Here is a 19654-nt window from a genome sequence, read left to right on the forward strand (position 1 = left end):
TAGGGTGCAAAGGTGGTCAGTAGTACTTCTTCCTTTACGAAAAGCATATTGGTGGCTGTACAATAGTCCTTTGGTTTCAAGCAAATGCATTAGACGATTATTTATCATCCTCTCAAACACCTTTCCCAAGCAGCTGTTTAAGTAGATTGGGCGATAATTTTGAGGATCTGAACGGCGACCTTTATTTTTAAAAATAGGAACAACGAACGATTTTGTCCATTCCCGGGGGAGGACGGATTCTTCCCACAAACGATTATAGGTTTCGAGGAGGATAACTTTCCCATCTAACGGTAGGTGTTTAATCATCTCATAATGTATGTTATCCGGTCCTGGAGAAGAGCCTTTCAATCCCTCTAATGCTTCATCGAGTTCATACATACTAAATTCCCGATTATGCGGGCCTGTATCGGTAGGTACGTGTAATGGGTTTGATTCAACGGTTCGTTTGTGTTCCAGGAAAATTTCGTTGTATGCAGTCACACTAGACACTTTTTGAAATGCGTCTCCTATTAAATCGCATATGGCTACTGGATCCGTAGCAATTTTGCCTTCATATTGGATTGCGTTGATTGGGGTTCGTCGCTTCTTGCCTTGAATTTTCTGGTAGTTTCCCCACATCTCCTTCAGCGGAGTTTGTGATGAAAAACTTTCTGCCAGCTCTTCTAAACTTTTCTGTTTAGCCTTGGTGATAGCTTCCTTTGCAATAGCATTCACATTTTTGTAGTTACTTTCCGTTTGCTCGTGGTCTAGCCGGTTGGATTTCAATAATCTCAGCGCTTTCCTTCTTTTTTTGACAAGTTCAGCTACTTCTGCATTCCACCAAGGGACACTCTTTTTTCCTGCGAATCCTTTGGTTTGAGGGATTGAAAGCTCAGCTGCTTCTAACATAGACTTGGTTACTTTTACCACTTGTCTTTCTATGTTTTCATCACGCTCGAAGTTTAGCGCGCCTTGGTACTGCTCCCAGTTGGCACCTTCCATTTTCCATCTCGGTCGACTGCTATGAGGTATTTCACAGGGACCAGGGAAACTAATGTTTAACGGTATGTGATCACTGCTGTAAGTGTCTGGTAAAACACTCCATTCAAGTAGCTCGGCCAACTCGTCTGAACATAGGGCTAGGTCTATGCAGGACAAGGTTCCATGTCTTTGGTCGACGTAAGTGGCCTCTCCAGTGTTCAGCATTGCTAGATTATTTTCTTCGACAAATTCGGCAATTATTCTACCTCGTGTGCTGACCTGATCTGATCCCCACAATGTGTGGTGGGCATTAAAATCTCCAACCAGGAGGACGGGATTCGGAATCTGGTTGATTAGAGATGTAAGTTCTGCCTTTTCTATGTTCGCACTCGGTGGGAGATAAATGTTCACCACATTCATGTTTAGTGGAGCTCCAACTTTTATAGCAACAGCTTCCAAAGCAGTTTCGAGCTCTATTTCCTCGCAGTCTACGTTCTCTTTTATTGCTATCAAGACTCCGCCCGATGCTCGATCACCTGTCAAACGTGGGTGATGAAATAATTTGAACCCTGTGATGCGTGGGTGGTGATTTGGTTTGAACATCGTTTCTTGCAAGCAAATTATTTGTGGCTGATATTCTTGGATCAGGATGTCCAATTCCGCTTTTTTGGGTCTTAACCCTTGAATATTCCATGAGATTACTCCATTCGTTCCATTAGAATTGTCCATTGCGTTGCGTTGGTTGATGCCGTTTGTCTCAGTTTCAGTATTCATATTTCCGTGGTCAAGTCCATTTTCCGGTGCAGGGTCGTTCGTCGTGTTGTTACTTTGGCTGATCATTTTTACTTTTAGGAGGCCGTCCTCGTCGCTTAACAACTACTTCAGGTTGATCTTGACTTGCATCCTTTTCTTCAGATTCCACGGGTTGGCGGAGTGGGAGTGAGTTTTTTGAGCTTAGTTTTTGTTTTTTTAGCCTTGGTGTATCTTCACTCGAAGATGTTTTTTCCTGGACGGAAGATGGAATGGCCTCATCTTCTAATTCCATCTGTTCTTCGGATTCGCTGTCAGAGATAGTTAAATTATCATCAACAGTTTTGGTCTGTGCCTTCAGAAGATAAAATTCTTTTGCAATTTTGCGAAGATAGATGATTTCTTGTTTCAATTTCTCAAGTTCTTCTTTTTCAGGAATTTGTGGGAGTTTTTCTTTGAGTGCTGAGTTTTCTGCAATGAGCTTTGCAATCTGCAGGTCTTTTTCCTGTACTCTGCGTGTTTGGTCAAGGCGTTGCTGTGCGCCACAGACGCTGGCATAAGAATTTTCCGCGTATTTTTTAGCGTACTCTTTTCTGGCTTCCCCGAATGTTATTCCGCTCTCGACTTTTATCTTAATAATTTCTTCCTCCTTTCGATACAGAGGGCACTTGCGTGAAATTGGAGAGTGATTTCCGGAACAGTTCTTACAGAAAGGATCTTCCTTACATTCCTCTTCCTTATCGAGCTCGTGTGTTTTGGAGCAATTCCGACATGTTGATTCGTTGCTGCATTTCTCCTTAGTGTGTCCATAGGAGCAGCACTGGTAGCAGACTAACGGGGAAGGGTAGAATATGCGCGTTCTGCAGTTGATGATACCCACCCGAACTTCTCTAGGAATAACTGTTCCTGAAATTGTTAACACGACTGTCGGGGTATTGACTCGTTTTTTATTTTCCGTACGAGTAATCCGACGAACTTTAAGTATTCCTTGCCCTTTCAGTTCAGTTTCAAATTCCTCTTCGGTCAGATCTATTGCTTCCTTACAACTTATCACGCAACGGCAAATGTTGAGAACGGGATGAGGGATGACCTTAACTTTTGTTCCATCAATCAACTCTGTCATCTGAATCAGTTTAGTGGCAAGTTTTTCACTACGTGTTTTGATGACATACTTCGTACCATTATTTTCCGTATAAGCAGCATCGATTTTTCCTATTGATTGGTCAATGGATTTGCTGATAAGGAAAGGGTTTTTCGGCAAGGGTTGTTTTTCATCAGCTGGGCTTAAGGAAAGTACTATAAGTTTTCCAAACATGCCATTTTTATCCATGAATTCCGGAAGAGTGCGGTCGTTTTTGTCGGGTGGGTCTGCTGTAGTTGCTACCCCTGAAGGGGAAGTTTTTGCAGCCATGCCGGCTGCCTGGCTTGAGAGAGCTTGTGATTAAACCTCAGAACAGGATTTTTTTTTTTCCACGAGAGCAGGAATGAAATGTCAGTGCGTTCTCACCGAAGTGAGTAACGTCTACCCTTTGACCTCGACTATCTTCGATTCACCCAAGGGTTAAAGGTCCAGGTGATCGGATCTGCGTTTCCGCCGAGGCGGGTAACGACTACGCTTTAACCTTTTTTAAACACTACTTCGGCCAAGCGTTCAAGGTACAACCTGAAGTAGGGACGTTTTACCCTTCTCCCAACGAGACTTGCCCAAGACGTCCAAAAGGTGCAAGCAAGCTCGGGATGCACACGACGAAATGCAATGCGCCTTAAAGTAGGCTACGTTTAGTAGCTGATTGAAGTTCCTCCGCTTAACAGCAGGTGGCTCACTGGCGTCAAAGAGTCACTGCTGTAGGTGAAACTGTTTCGCTCGCAACTAGAGGGCTTGAATTTGAGCCAAGCAAGCTTTGCTTGCACACAATGTTGCACGCAGCTGCTTTCTAGTTGGCTTGTGGTGAAATCAGCGAGCAAAACAATACACAGCTTGTGTCACTAGCCACGGCAAATTAAATAGTCTATTATTAGCCTTGCACGATGCACTTTGCAAACAGCTATCACTTCCAGATACACTTCGAGTTCCGATATGCACTTTCGATATAAAGCGACTTAAAACGCAAACGTTTTTCAACCGAAATAACGAATTTAAGCGCGGACCGATATCACCACTTGGTTAACTATACCAATAGTACGTGACGATCTTGTTGACAATTTTGACAATTTTGACAATTTTGACAATTTTGACAATTTTGACAATTTTGACAATTTTGACAATTTTGACAATTTTGACAATTTTGACAATTTTGACAATTTTGACAATTTTGACAATTTTGACAATTTTGACAATTTTGACAATTTTGACAATTTTGACAATTTTGACAATTTTGACAATTTTGACAATTTTGACAATTTTGACAATTTTGACAATTTTGACAATTTTGACAATTTTGACAATTTTGACAATTTTGACAATTTTGACAATTTTGACAATTTTGACAATTTTGACAATTTTGACAATTTTGACAATTTTGACAATTTTGACAATTTTGACAATTTTGACAATTTTGACAATTTTGACAATTTTGACAATTTTGACAATTTTGACAATTTTGACAATTTTGACAATTTTGACAATTTTGACAATTTTGACAATTTTGACAATTTTGACAATTTTGACAATTTTGACAATTTTTGACAATTTTGACAATTTTGACAATTTTGACAATTTTGACAATTTTGACAATTTTGACAATTTTGACAATTTTGACAATTTTGACAATTTTGACAATTTTGACAATTTTGACAATTTTGACAATTTTGACAATTTTGACAATTTTGACAATTTTGACAATTTTGACAATTTTGACAATTTTGAAAATTTTGACAATTTTGACAATTTTGACAATTTTGACAATTTTGACAATTTTGACAATTTTGACAATTTTGACAATTTTGACAATTTTGACAATTTTGACAATTTTGACAATTTTGACAATTTTGACAATTTTGACAATTTTGACAATTTTGACAATTTTGACAATTTTGACAATTTTGACAATTTTGACAATTTTGACAATTTTGACAATTTTGACAATTTTGACAATTTTGACAATTTTGACAATTTTGACAATTTTGACAATTTTGACAATTTTGACAATTTTGACAATTTTGACAATTTTGACAATTTTGACAATTTTGACAATTTTGACAATTTTGACAATTTTGACAATTTTGACAATTTTGACAATTTTGACAATTTTGACAATTTTGACAATTTTGACAATTTTGACAATTTTGACAATTTTGACAATTTTGACAATTTTGACAATTTTGACAATTTTGACAATTTTGACAATTTTGACAATTTTGACAATTTTGTCAATTTTGTCAATTTTGTCAATTTTGACAATTTTGAGAATTATGACAATTTTGACAATTTTGACAATTTTGACAACTTTGACAATTTTGACAATTTTGACAATTTTGACAATTTTGACAATTTTGACAATTTTGACAATTTTGACAATTTTGAAACTTTGACAATTTTGAAAATTTTGACAATTTTGAAAATTTTGACAATTTTGACAATTTTGACAATTTTGACAATTTTGACAATTTTGACAATTTTGACAATTTTGACAATTTTGACAATTTTGACAATTTTGACAATTTTGACAATTTTGACAATTTTGACAATTTTGACAATTTTGACAATTTTGACAATTTTGACAATTTTGACAATTTTGACAATTTTGACAATTTTGACAATTTCGACCATTTTGACAATTTTGACAATTTTGACCATTTTGACAATTTTGACAATTTTGACAATTTTGACAATTTTGACAATTTTGACAATTTTGACAATTTTGACAATTTTGACAATTTTGACAATTTTGACAATTTTGACAATTTTGACAATTTTGACAATTTTGACAATTTTGACAATTTTGACAATGTTCAGTCCGCAGAACGGACTGAAGAAAACGCGCGAGCCGAAGGAGAAGAACCCGAAGAAGGTAAGCGGTCCGAAGCGGGAGAACGGGGAGAAATACCATCAACCAATCAGCGAGCAGTGCGCGATGAGCCGAAGTTATAAAAAGCGCGGCCCCGTTCTTCGAGCGAGTTTAGTCTACATTCAATCGCGGAACCGAAAACATCCCGAAGAAGCGAAGCGAGAGAGAAGCCGAAGCAGCACCAAGAGAGCGAATCAACAGCCAGAGAGAGAAGCAGCTAGGGCCGAAAGCTGCTCACCATCATCGTGCTCGGACGAAGCCGATAGAGTTGCGCAAGGAAATCGTGCTGCTAAAAAGAGGAAAAGAAATACTCAGAGAAACAGTGATGAAGTAAACAACATGGAAAGCTAAGTGAAGTGTGTTTTTCTTAGTGCTTGCTGCTCCAACAATTTTGCTCCCGGTTCTAAATTGCCACCCCCCAAACGGCTCTTTTAAGAGCCATCGAAAGAGTTTAGTCAGTCTTGGTGGCAATCATCGATGAGTCTTGGCATTCCAGGCAGCGTTCCCCGATGACCTGCCTCCACTGGTTGGGCAACCACAGGGGGTTGCCCTCTCCGGCCCAATCCCGCAAGGGGAGCGGGCATCCAGTGGTCGTTTCCAATGCCCCTCTATATACAGTCCACGAGTCGAGTTCCAACATGGAAATGGTCCTTCGAGCCGGATGAAAAAGCCGGTACCTTCAGACGGAATACCTCCGTCTTTGAGAGAGTGTGAATCGGGAAGCGGATTGTTGGAGTGGAGCACAGAGAAAAAATATCGAATAGAAAAGCAAAAGTTTGAAAGAAGTGAAAACGAACAACTAATCGAGAAAAGTGGTGACAAAAATAACTGCAAATAAAAGTGAAAAGGACTATCAGTGAATTTAAAAAGTATTGAGCAATAAAAGTGAACTTTGAAGAAAAAAAAGTAGTGAAGTGATAAAAGTGAAACATTATGCCTCCAAAAAGAACACCAGTGAAAAACAGCCCCGATTCAGTGAGGAATCACGATACGCTGGAGGTGCTGATTCACAGCCGTGGAATGGCGCAGCGAAATATATCCAGGATAAAGTCCATCCTGCAGCAGGCGGAAGAGGAAGGAACTGAGCTAACTCCTGCTCAGTTAAAGGTATACCAGCGGAGTGTGGAAGGTTCGAAAACCGAGTTCACCAAGCAGTACAATGAAATTCTCGCCCAGTCATCACCAGCCGAGCGTGAAGAAAATGACGACGAATATTTCAGCTTTGTTGACCTGTATGAGGAAGTATCGATGATGCTAGAAAGTTGGCTCGACAAGCATTCGCCAACTCTACTACCACAGCTGCAGCCGCAGCTCACCAATAACCAGCCGCCTTTGGTCATCCAACCTTCTCTTCCCAGAGCAATACCAACGTTCGATGGTCGCTTCGAACAATGGGAGAAGTTCAAGGTTATGTTCCGGGATGTGGTCGACAGAACTAACGAGCCAGACCGCATCAAGCTATACCACCTTGAGAAAGCCCTTGTTGGAGACGCAGCCGGGTTGATAGATTCCAAAACTATCACCGACGGCAACTACGCTCGAGCTTGGCAACTATTGGATGAACGATACTCCGACCAGCGACGGATGATTGATCGGCATCTAGCTGGCCTGCTAGGTGTGAAAAAGTTACACAGCGAATCATTCACCGAATTGAGGTCTCTGGTAGAGACTTTTGATAGTCATGTCGACAACCTCAAGTTTCTGGGCCAAGGTTTCGCTGAGGTAGCCGAATACATAGTGGTGTTCCTGATGTCTCGAGCCTTGGATGACGAGACAAAGAAGTTGTGGGAGTCTACTATCAGGAAGGGTGAGCTGCCAACATATGAAGACACCATTCATTTTCTCAAAGAGAGAGTGTCCGTCCTGGAGCGCTGCCAATCCTCATACGAGATAGGTCATTCCAAGCATCGCCAATTTTCGAGGATCAATCTACCAAGACATCCGAGAATCAACACGGCCACTTCCCCAGCACAACAAGAGCAATACTGTGACTTTTGTGCCAAAGGTCACCGGATCTACGAGTGCCCCCAGTTCAACGAAATGTCGGTCAGCCAAAGGATCAGCAACGTAAGAGAAAAGAATCTTTGCTTCAATTGCCTCAGCCGAAGACATCGAGCAATTGATTGTCCTTCAAAGATGTCCTGCTCCAAATGCCAACGGAAACATCACTCGTTGTTACACCTTAAGGATATGAAACTGCCAACTCGACATGTGTTACCAGCGCCAACACCAGCGACATGGTCCCAGGTTCTAGTTCCAGAATGCAAGCCATCGACTAGTATTGCGTCCTCAAATGCTGCTCATTCCCACGTGCCAACGAAATCGACGAGTCAAGTGTTCCTGCTCACCGCCCTGGTCAATGTGATGGACAAGGATCAACAGCCGCATCCCTGCAGGGCGCTTCTAGACTGTGGCTCACAGGTTAGTTTCATAACGCAATCGATGGCTGACGCATTGAGAATCCCAACAAATGAGGTGAGTGTCCCTATTAACGGTATTGGTAGTGCTAAATCCGTAATGAAGAGAATGGGTACCGTCCAACTCTACTCCAGATGCAATAACTTTACGTTGTCGCTGTCCTGCCTTGTGTCGCCAAAAATCACTGGCCTTCTTCCGTCATACACAACTGATATTGAGTCTTGGGAAATACCTTCAGGCATCAAACTCGCAGATCCCTCCTTTTTTAGAATGAACACTATAGACATGCTTATTGGTATGGACCATTTTTACGAGATAATGAAACCAGGTTATTTGAAGCTGTCCGACAATCTTCCTACGTTGCAAGATTCTCAATTTGGTTGGCTGGTAGGAGGAAATTGTTATGAGGGCGTTTATACTGGAGCAGTCTTGGGTTCATTTGTCGTGAATACAGATCCTGTAGACAAGCTAGATCAAATGTTTAGGGAAGTTGAGAGCACTACCCGTGAGGAAATTCCGTCCAATAGAATTGATGAATTTGAGCAACATTTCCTAGCCACCAATCGTCGTGATGTGGTCCAACTTCCTTTAAAGGACAATCTGGCGCAACTAGCAGACTCCCGTTCTTTGGCACTAAGGAGATTCTTTCTTCTTGAATCAAAGTTAGCTCGGAAACTCGATTTAAAAGCTCAATATTCTGCATTCATCGAAAAATCGCTTAATTATTCCAAAGAAATCCAAGAATACAACGATCCTCATGATCCTGAAGCCCTCATGATAGGACGTACCCTTTGTGCAGTACCTGACCCTGAAATAGACGGTTTGCTAGCACCATTACCAATACTGGACAACCTCAATCCACATATCACGGGGAGCGCACTTTTCGGCGGGGATGATGTTCAGTCCGCAGAACGGACTGAAGAAAACGCGCGAGCCGAAGGAGAAGAACCCGAAGAAGGTAAGCGGTCCGAAGCGGGAGAACGGGGAGAAATACCATCAACCAATCAGCGAGCAGTGCGCGATGAGCCGAAGTTATAAAAAGCGCGGCCCCGTTCTTCGAGCGAGTTTAGTCTACATTCAATCGCGGAACCGAAAACATCCCGAAGAAGCGAAGCGAGAGAGAAGCCGAAGCAGCACCAAGAGAGCGAATCAACAGCCAGAGAGAGAAGCAGCTAGGGCCGAAAGCTGCTCACCATCATCGTGCTCGGACGAAGCCGATAGAGTTGCGCAAGGAAATCGTGCTGCTAAAAAGAGGAAAAGAAATACTCAGAGAAACAGTGATGAAGTAAACAACATGGAAAGCTAAGTGAAGTGTGTTTTTCTTAGTGCTTGCTGCTCCAACAATTTTGCTCCCGGTTCTAAATTGCCACCCCCCAAACGGCTCTTTTAAGAGCCATCGAAAGAGTTTAGTCAGTCTTGGTGGCAATCATCGATGAGTCTTGGCATTCCAGGCAGCGTTCCCCGATGACCTGCCTCCACTGGTTGGGCAACCACAGGGGGTTGCCCTCTCCGGCCCAATCCCGCAAGGGGAGCGGGCATCCAGTGGTCGTTTCCAATGCCCCTCTATATACAGTCCACGAGTCGAGTTCCAACAGACAATTTTGACAATTTTGACAATTTTGACAATTTTGACAATTTTGACAATTTTGACAATTTTGACAATTTTGACAATTTTGACAATTTTGACAATTTTGACAATTTTGACAATTTTGACAATTTTGACAATTTTGACAATTTTGACAATTTTGACAATTTTGACAATTTTGACAATTTTGACAATTTTGACAATTTTGACAATAGAAATACCATCAACCAATCAGCGAGCAGTGCGCGATGAGCCGAAGTTATAAAAAGCGCGGCCCCGTTCTTCGAGCGAGTTTAGTCTACATTCAATCGCGGAACCGAAAACATCCCGAAGAAGCGAAGCGAGAGAGAAGCCGAAGCAGCACCAAGAGAGCGAATCAACAGCCAGAGAGAGAAGCAGCTAGGGCCGAAAGCTGCTCACCATCATCGTGCTCGGACGAAGCCGATAGAGTTGCGCAAGGAAATCGTGCTGCTAAAAAGAGGAAAAGAAATACTCAGAGAAACAGTGATGAAGTAAACAACATGGAAAGCTAAGTGAAGTGTGTTTTTCTTAGTGCTTGCTGCTCCAACAATTTTGCTCCCGGTTCTAAATTGCCACCCCCCAAACGGCTCTTTTAAGAGCCATCGAAAGAGTTTAGTCAGTCTTGGTGGCAATCATCGATGAGTCTTGGCATTCCAGGCAGCGTTCCCCGATGACCTGCCTCCACTGGTTGGGCAACCACAGGGGGTTGCCCTCTCCGGCCCAATCCCGCAAGGGGAGCGGGCATCCAGTGGTCGTTTCCAATGCCCCTCTATATACAGTCCACGAGTCGAGTTCCAACAGACAATTTTGACAATTTTGACAATTTTGACAATTTTGACAATTTTGACAATTTTGACAATTTTGACAATTTTGACAATTTTGACAATTTTGACAATTTTGACAATTTTGACAATTTTGACAATTTTGACAATTTTGACAATTTTGACAATTTTGACAATTTTGACAATTTTGACAATTTTGACAATTTTGACAATTTTGACAATTTTGACAATTTTGACAATTTTGACAATTTTGACAATTTTGACAATTTTGACAATTTTGACAATTTTGACAATTTTGACAATTTTGACAATTTTGACAATTTTGACAATTTTGACAATTTTGACAATTTTGACAATTTTGACAATTTTGACAATTTTGACAATTTTGACAATTTTGACAATTTTGACAATTTTGACAATTTTGACAATTTTGACAATTTTGACAATTTTGACAATTTTGACAATTTTGACAATTTTGACAATTTTGACAATTTTGACAATTTTGACAATTTTGACAATTTTGACAATTTTGACAATTTTGACAATTTTGACAATTTTGACAATTTTGACAATTTTGACAATTTTGACAATTTTGACAATTTTGACAATTTTGACAATTTTGACAATTTTGACAATTTTGACAATTTTGACAATTTTGACAATTTTTACAATTTTGACAATTTTGACAATTTTGACAATTTTGTCAATTTTGACAATTTTGACAATTTTGAGACTTATGACAATTTTGACAATTTTGACAATTTTGACAACTTTGACAATTTTGACAATTTTGACAATTTTGACAATTTTGACAATTTTGACAATTTTGACAATTTTGAAACTTTGACAATTTTGAAAATTTTGACAATTTTGACAATTTTGACAATTTTGACAATTTTGACAATTTTGACAATTTTGACAATTTTGACAATTTTGACAATTTTGACAATTTTGACAATTTTGACAATTTTGACAATTTTGACAATTTTGACAATTTTGACAATTTTGACAATTTTGACAATTTTGACAATTTTGACAATTTTGACAATTTTGACAATTTTGACAATTTTGACAATTTTGACAATTTTGACAATTTTGACAATTTTGACAATTTTGACAATTTTGACAATTTTGACAATTTTGACAATTTTGATAATTTTAATGATTTGATGATTTGATGATTTGACAATTTTTATTTTGACTGGACTACTCGTTTGAAAAGTCGTTTTGGAGGATGTGTTTTTCGTTTTTAAACATTCTGCAATTCATCTTCATCGAACTCGGACCACCTTAGAAAACCTGTGAGCAGTATTCTTCCATCTTCGGTCATTGGCAGCATTAATAATCACCAATGTTGAGTAATTGCTTATTCCACTCATGTCGGGCACGCTGCGTTGACACGATCTTGCGGCCACGATCTGCGGTCGTTTTAAACGGGAGTCCGATTTCAAAATTTTCCTCCATACAACAAAATGATTAGTGCTCCAATCGTGTGGCGTCCGCACAAATTACAAACCCTAATACGTCTCCTAGAACTTTTCGAGCTGAGACTGGTTCAATCAATGAAAAGCAACGAGCTCGATTAGCGTAAGGAGCGCCCCACTCCGAACACTTTACACATAACAGATGGCTTCGGAAGGCGCCGAGGGCCGGGTTCCTGGTAATAAATGACCGGTGAAAGATCGTGGCGGAACGGCAATAAATTTATTTGACTAATCCTACTACCGTTGATAGTATACGCCACTACGAAGTCTTCAAGCATGTGCTCTCACATATAAGTATGTAGAAACATGTAGCAAGCTAAACGATCTTCATCGTCGCCAAACTATTTCGCCTGCTAGGATGCGAAAAAGATGGGAGTTTTTTTTCGATCATTCAAGGCATACTACGATTGGTTGTGCGCGGGGGGAAGGGCGAATATTATTAGGAAACAATTTGCGTCAAGTTAGCCAGCGCCAGTTAAGCCGATCGAAAGTTGGCAGCTTGCAGTGCAACATTTAAAATAAGAGCAACTAATGAAGGGTCTCAAGATTCATTGGATTTTTGGAGAAATAAATTAACAAAAAAATCTATCATTGCCATTTTTTAAAGATTTCTCAAAAGACATAATTTCATTTGTCATATTTGTCAGACGTCAAAATTTGACAATCAACTTTTGTCAGAAAAATGTTTGTGTCCTTTTATGGTGAAAGGCTCATCAAAATTTGTACACTCAATTCAATTCGGAATCATAATTTTTTATTTCTCCACCAGAAAAAGAGAGTCAAGTGTCATCACCCATGTGGATCCGGTGAATTTACGACGGTCCCGGACCAATTTGACTCTCGAAGCTGTGGACGGCCATCACACTCGATTGCGTATGGGTTGGGTACAGATGATGTAGCTACCTGAAGCGAGAGGGTGGTGTCCAAAAAAAAAGGTGAAATGACTACCTTGTAATAAACGCGCAGACCTTTCCTTTTGCTTTCGACGACGGAAAACGACGATTTGCCTCGTGAGGGCATACGGATAGCAATAAAAAAAAGTAAATTGGATTTTGCATATCAAATGAACCGGAGAAAGGTCAATCGGCGAAAGTTCGTTCGGAGATTCAATGATCTTTTTGCCAAAATGAGTAAATTAGTTGCGTTGGTTTGTTTGTATTTTTCTAACAATATCTTCCTAGATATAAAAAACTTTAGTAGGTTCTACCGAGATTTGAACTCGGATCGTTGGATTCAGAGTCCAAAGTGCTAACCATTACACCATAGAACCGATGTGTGTAAACAATAGATTAACTTTGAAATATCAATTTTTCGAATCTTATCTAATCTTATAATCTTATCTGTTATCAACTTTGTTTGGAAATATTCAAGTAATCCTTGGATTAGTGACGGTAAATGTAAACTAAAACAATGAATGAATCAAATAAGACTGGTGAAACGTACAAGACTTCCATAGAGCGCTGGAGTGATTTGATTGCAGAACGGCTTTACGTGGCCTGAGACCTGGTCGGTGCCTTCCTCAGACCTCTTGTTCCCGTCTTGGAGATCCCATCAAAATAAGACCATTCCCTCTGGGGGTAAAAGGCCCAATAGCTGACGGTGACGAGCGAAGAAACCACGCGAAGCACTAACACATTATCTGCTCAGCCCATCTCTCGAAAAAAAAAACCACCCAGCCAAGCCTAACCAAGTCATGAAGCCATGAAGAGAGGTCGAAGTCACATAAAACTATGCTAAGCGGCGTCAATATCGCGTCGTTTGCTCATTTTTTTTTGCTCCCTTTACTTCCTCTATTTCACCGGGTTTCTTCCCTTGTGCTCCCCCCTCTCCTCTTTTCACTACACACCCCACCCCCATGCCCTCTTCATCCCTACCTTGTCCTAATCAATCTCTAACCCCATACCCACAGACAACGGGGGCCAGTTTCGGAATTCATAGTTCTGCGCTAACTATGATATCTAGCAGGCTACAAATATACGGACGGATCGCAGTTGGCGTCGACGTCCCCATCGCGTCGTCAAAGTTTGTTGCCATTCATCTTCATCTTCTTCGTCGTCGCCTTTCTTACTCTCCACTTGCCAAGCTGTTTCTGCCGTATTCTTCTTCTGCTGCTGCTGCTCAATCTTTGCCACCTTCACAACTTCCACAGCCAACTGAACTCTAATAAGAAGGCGAAGCAGCAGCAGCAGCAAAAAAAAAGCTAACATAAAGCAGGCCAAGAGAGCTTTGATATGCTTCTTTGACTTTTCCTCGACTTGCTGCTATCGTTTTGCTTCATTTTCTTCGGGAGCCAGCCAGCGCACACAATCTGCAACACAACTTGTGCTTTATTAAATGTCCTCGTTTTTCCGCTCACAGTCCAACGACTCCGCTTCCCCGCTTTGTCCTTCGACTTCCACGTGCCTCCCTTCGAAAACGACGGCGACGCCCTTCGCTCATTTTTCCCTTCCCTTCAATACGAAGACGATACCCAAACCCGAACAACTCAAGTGAAATTCCTCCTTGAAACTCGGTAGCCATTTGTTGTGTTATTGATCTGTAAAATTTGGTCGGTCATTGAGTATCTTATCGTAGTCTCTTGGGAGATAGGAATAATTCACTGCTTACCCATAATATCAGGGACTGAACTTCGATTTTTTGTGAGAAATTTATGATATTTACTTATAGGTACTATAAAATACAAAAATTGATTTCTCAAAAGACAATATCTTATGAAATTATTATATCGGCTATATCAGTGAAATTTTTATTCCTTTGAGAAAAAATATTTAAGAATTGAAAGATATAATATAATATAATAGATATTAGATATAAGAATAAGATGAAAGATGTTGGAAATGAGTGGAAGAGTAATCTAATTTGAAAAACTTGTCATCACATTTCATCTCAGCATGGCCTACTATTGTGTAGTGGTAGCTACAATTCTATCTATACTGAATCTACCACTGCAAAGTAGTAGGCTCATGAGGAACAAATAGATGAAATGTGATGAAAAGTTTTTCAAATTAAAATTACCCTTCCGCTCATTTCCAATAATATCTCTTCATTAAAAAAAGACAACATTTTTATGTGCTTCATTCTAGTCATATTCAAATATTTATTGCCAGAAGGTCTCTTGCCAAATTTCAACTTATTTGGTTAACTCTAAGTGGTCACTAAATGCCTCTCAATTTTGTATGAGAATATGACACAATATGTTCTAACGAGACTACTAAATAAAATTAATCGCTATGACTTAAATGCATATGCACCGATTGCTATTTGGTTTTAATAATCTAGATGTAATTTCACACTTTTCTTTTGAAGAATGTCAGATGATACGAGATACGACAGAGAAGATATTAAGTAATACATAAGAGCTTTTGCAATCTGAAGAGTTTGTGGTAGGCCCCGAGGATAGAAAAATGTTAATTAAAATGGTTAACATAAACTCCTATTTCCCATTAACATGGAATCAGTCTTAAATACGAATTTCAAAAACATTGTTTGCAGAATAAGAGGAAATGATTGATTACTGTTAATTTTTTTGAGAATCGTCTATCTGAACAAAAAAAAATAGTGGTTTTGAGAAATGGGATATCCGGCGAAGAAAGTTACCACAATAGCGCAGTTAACGGTCAGGTTTACGCTCCCAGATCGTGAGTATTCCCCAGGTCATCCTATTTTCAATTTGGATTCCCCAAAATGGCGTCGTTTCAATGAGGGTTAAAATTTTGTTTATCCGGTTTGTAACCCACTACAAGGATGCCAGATGTTCAGAAATAAGGAATTATATTGTTTTGATAAACATAATGATTTTTATCTTAGAATTATTCAAACGGACACATTTTTCAAAAGCTTATTTTGATGCATTGTCGGCAATAAAATTTATTCATCGTCGGTAAATATTAAATTTAAACAATTCGATTGATCAAGAAGCAGATTCAATGATTTCATAGAAAACAAGACTAGAGAAATGATAACATATTCTTTTCGAAAGTCGATTTTCTGGGTTGTTTTAAGTGATTCTCAACTGAGAAGGTTTACTAACAAATTGAAATGAATGTGTGATTGTTGCGGCTTTGTTTGGTTTTACGTTCTATGTGAGGTTATTCGCTAACGATTACCAATAATGATAATGATAATCATTAATGAAAATAATGATTAGTTTATTAATTTTCACCAAATTTTTCAACCTGTGTGTGTAGTTTTTAATCATACAATAAATGATTCTTTGATACCATAAGCGTTGCAAAAAACAAAATCATGCAAAGAATCAGATAATAAATTAACTATTGCGAAAAGAGTGAAAAAGTGAAACAACGGAAATTTTAGTTATGTTCCGACAACCACTAGACGAAATAGGTAAAAATAAAAAATTTGAGTGCAGAGTTCGCTCTATTTTGGTACGATTTGATTCTGACATGGTTTATTTTACAGTTTCAATCACTATGTTTGAATATATGCGTTACAATGAAACAAACATCAATTTAAATTTTGATTCAACTAAAGACGGATTGCCAGATCAAGTCCAGTTCAGTTTATGCGACGCAATGATGTTCGATAAAAGACGGCTTACGCAGGGTCAAGGGCAAATGAAGTTGAATATAAAGCTACAATTGTAGCAATTCATCCAAAGACGGCTTGCGACAGGTCAAGTGCGATAGGTCACAAACTGAATGAGATGATGTAGAATGTAATGTGGAATTATGTGCTCATGAAATGAAGATCGATAAAAGATGGCTTGCGTAAGGTCAAGCCCAAATGAAGTTGAATGTAAAATTAGAATTGGAGCAATTCATCAAAAGACGGCTTGCGACAGGTCAAGTCCCGTTCGGTTTGTGCGACAGGTTACAACTGAATGAGATGACATTTAAATGGCGAATTAAAAGCTCATAACATGACCGATAAAAGATGACTTGCGGAAGGACAAGTCCAAATGAAGTTGAATGTGAAATTAAAATTGGAGCAATTCATCAAGAGACGGCTTGCGACAGGTCAAGTGTGGTTTGTGCGACAGGTCACAACTGTATGAAATGATATTTAAAAATGTTAAATTATGAGCTCATGAAATGACGATCGATAAAAGATGGCTTGCGAGTGGTCAAGCCTATTCAGGTTGTGCGACAGGTCACAAAACTGAAAAAGATGATATTTAAGAAAAGAAAAAAAAAGTTAAATAATGCGTTTATTAAATGACGATCAATAAAAGAAGGCTTGAAGAAGGACAAGTCCAAATAAAGTTGAATGTAAGTGTACATTTGAAGCAATTCATCAAAAGACGGCTTTCTAAATGCTAAATGAAATGCAATATAGGAATGTTGAATCACATGTTTATAAAATATCAATAGGATGATAGAAATTCAACGACTGGCGACATTTTAAGCCTTATTCTTTTGTTTGACAGATATCAAACTTAATGTAATGAAATTCAGAAATGTTGAAAATAACACTATTTTGTACTGATCTGACAAATACTGAGTGAATTTTGAACGTAAGGATAGGTTTTGTTTGTGCTATTGAGTTTTTTCGGAGAATCGTCGATCTGAACAAAAAAAAAATAGTGGTTTTGAGAAATGGGATGTCCGGCGAAGAAAGTTACCACAGGGTTTACTGAAAAATAAAAATCATTTTTGTTTCTTCTGTGGAGCCGAGCCTGCTTATGGTTTTTGTACCAATTTATAAATTCTTTAAAGGAAATTTTGCGCTGAACAAATTTGTTGAAAATTATAACTTTGAATCTTATTAGGCAAAAATTTATTAACTGTTTAAAATGGGTATGCCTTTTCAGTCTTTTGGCATTGAAAAAAAAAATATGAATTCAATTGACATCACAGTTGGTGTTTCGGGAAGTATTGCATGAAAAGTAGTCATGGTCATGGAACTCCTCACTAGGCACCTAGCAGTGATGTCAATTGAATTAATTGTTCATCAATCCCAAATGACCTGCCCCCATTCAACGCCTAGAAATTTTATGTCCAATCAGATACGAGGTTACGGTCTTCGAAAAAGTTGTTCAGTAGAAAATTTCCTTTAAAGAATTTTTAAATAAGCACAAAAACATTATCAGGCTCGGTTCCACAGAACAAACAAAATATGTATTAATTTTTTTTTAAGAGGATGAATAATACGAGAGTGTTAAAATCCCAGAAAAACAAAACAATATTTTTTTTTTAAATTCGCCGTTTAAGTTAATTGTAAAGCTGCAAAAAGAAAAAAATGAAATCGCGGTTGGTATTGCGCTCTTCAAGTTGAAGCGACAAAAAAACTTTATTAAATCTGTGGTTAAACGTATGTACACAAAAACGTACAGTTGCGTTCAAAAAAGATTGAAATCGCGTGAAGCTGCGCCCTCTCTTCCAACTTTGACAAGCTGCCACTCCACTCTCGGTTGGTTTTTTTTCATAAAACTTTCACACTATTAAGATCAACTATCCAACTAACGCTCTACAAAATTTGAAGTTCTTAGAATCTTCTCAAACGGGCACAATTTTTGATCGATTTTGACCTAGAGAGATTTCGACCAACCGAGAGAAAAGTGGCAGCTTGTCAAAATTGGAAGAGAGGGCGCAGATACACGCGATTTCAATTTTTTTTGAACGCAACTGTATGTACATAAAAAAATTAAAATATTAGAAAAGGCCTTAACAACAGTAATTTAGTTTTTCGCAACCGTTTGTAAAACAAAAAACAGTTTAAAAAGTGAATACAGTACAGAGTAAAAACTTTAGCTCTAAGAGTCAAAAGTCAAGTGCAAATAAGAGTTAAGAAAAAGTGAAGTGTGAAGAGTGAAGCGTAAAGAGTAAGAAAAAAGGTAAAGAGTAAGGAATAAGCAGAGAAGGGTTGAAGTTGGAAACAAAAAGAAAAGAGCAGAGTGTAAAGAGTAAAGGTAGAAAAAAATAAAGGTAAAGAAAACAAAGTGTAAAGAGTAAAAAGTAAAGAAAGGTGTAAGGAGCTTGACAGTAAAGGGTAAAACAAAACGTAGCGAGTATAGTCTAAAGAATAAAGTACAAAAGATAAGTATGAAACGTGAATAATAAGGAGTGTTTTCAAAAAAAATCCTTCACTTTGTTTTGTTTATAAATTTTGAATGCATGGATGGAAATTGATAAAAATTTCAGTAAAACTTCCTAGTAGTGTAATGTGTACGTGTGCAAAATTGTGTGCAAGTGATTTTTGAGATAGCGTTTAATACAAAAAGTAACCTGACTTCATTTCTACAAGATAAAAAAATGGACCACTGAGAAAATATACAAAATACGGTGGCCTAATCGTGTGCAAAATATTTGAAACGCTAGTGAGGAGATAATTTGAATAAAATAGTAATGGACAATAAAAAGAAACCGTTTAGCGGGCATCTGGCAGGGTTTTAGCCAAAAACTTTTCGTTGAAATTCTCTTCTGTATTTTTCGAAGATACACAAGGATAAAAATTGAAAAAATTGATGTCTAGTACTTAAAGAGGCTGACGATCAGTCAGTGTTTCATCACGATTGACACGATGAATGGCTAAGTATACAATGAAGACTGCCTTCAAATTCGGCCGTTTTCCCTTCATAGCAGTTCAATAAGTTCCAATACTCTGTTTTGGTTGGATCTGGAACCGTTCCTTAAGTAAAATATGTTGCTTTTATGCCGAAGGAGGACGATCGGCTAAATTTTTCATTGC

The 19654-nt window shown here is 38.4% G+C and overlaps 1 protein-coding gene and 1 non-coding gene across 2 annotated transcripts; both read right to left on the reverse strand.

Annotated features, from left to right (window-relative positions):
* Window positions 1–1783: 1783 nt before the first annotated feature.
* On the reverse strand, window positions 1784–3121 carry LOC129758441 (uncharacterized). Its single transcript, XM_055755940.1, has one exon. It carries the CDS (start codon window positions 3119–3121, stop codon window positions 1784–1786), a length of 1338 nt encoding a protein of 445 aa, XP_055611915.1.
* Window positions 3122–13205: 10084 nt separating this feature from the next.
* On the reverse strand, window positions 13206–13277 carry Trnaq-cug (transfer RNA glutamine (anticodon CUG)). Its single transcript has one exon. It is a non-coding gene; the product is annotated as a tRNA-Gln (tRNA).
* Between the last annotated feature and the right edge of the window lie 6377 nt (window positions 13278–19654).

The sequence above is a fragment of the Uranotaenia lowii genome, chromosome 3 (assembly GCF_029784155.1).
Source record: "Uranotaenia lowii strain MFRU-FL chromosome 3, ASM2978415v1, whole genome shotgun sequence".
NCBI lineage: Eukaryota > Metazoa > Arthropoda > Insecta > Diptera > Culicidae > Uranotaenia > Uranotaenia lowii.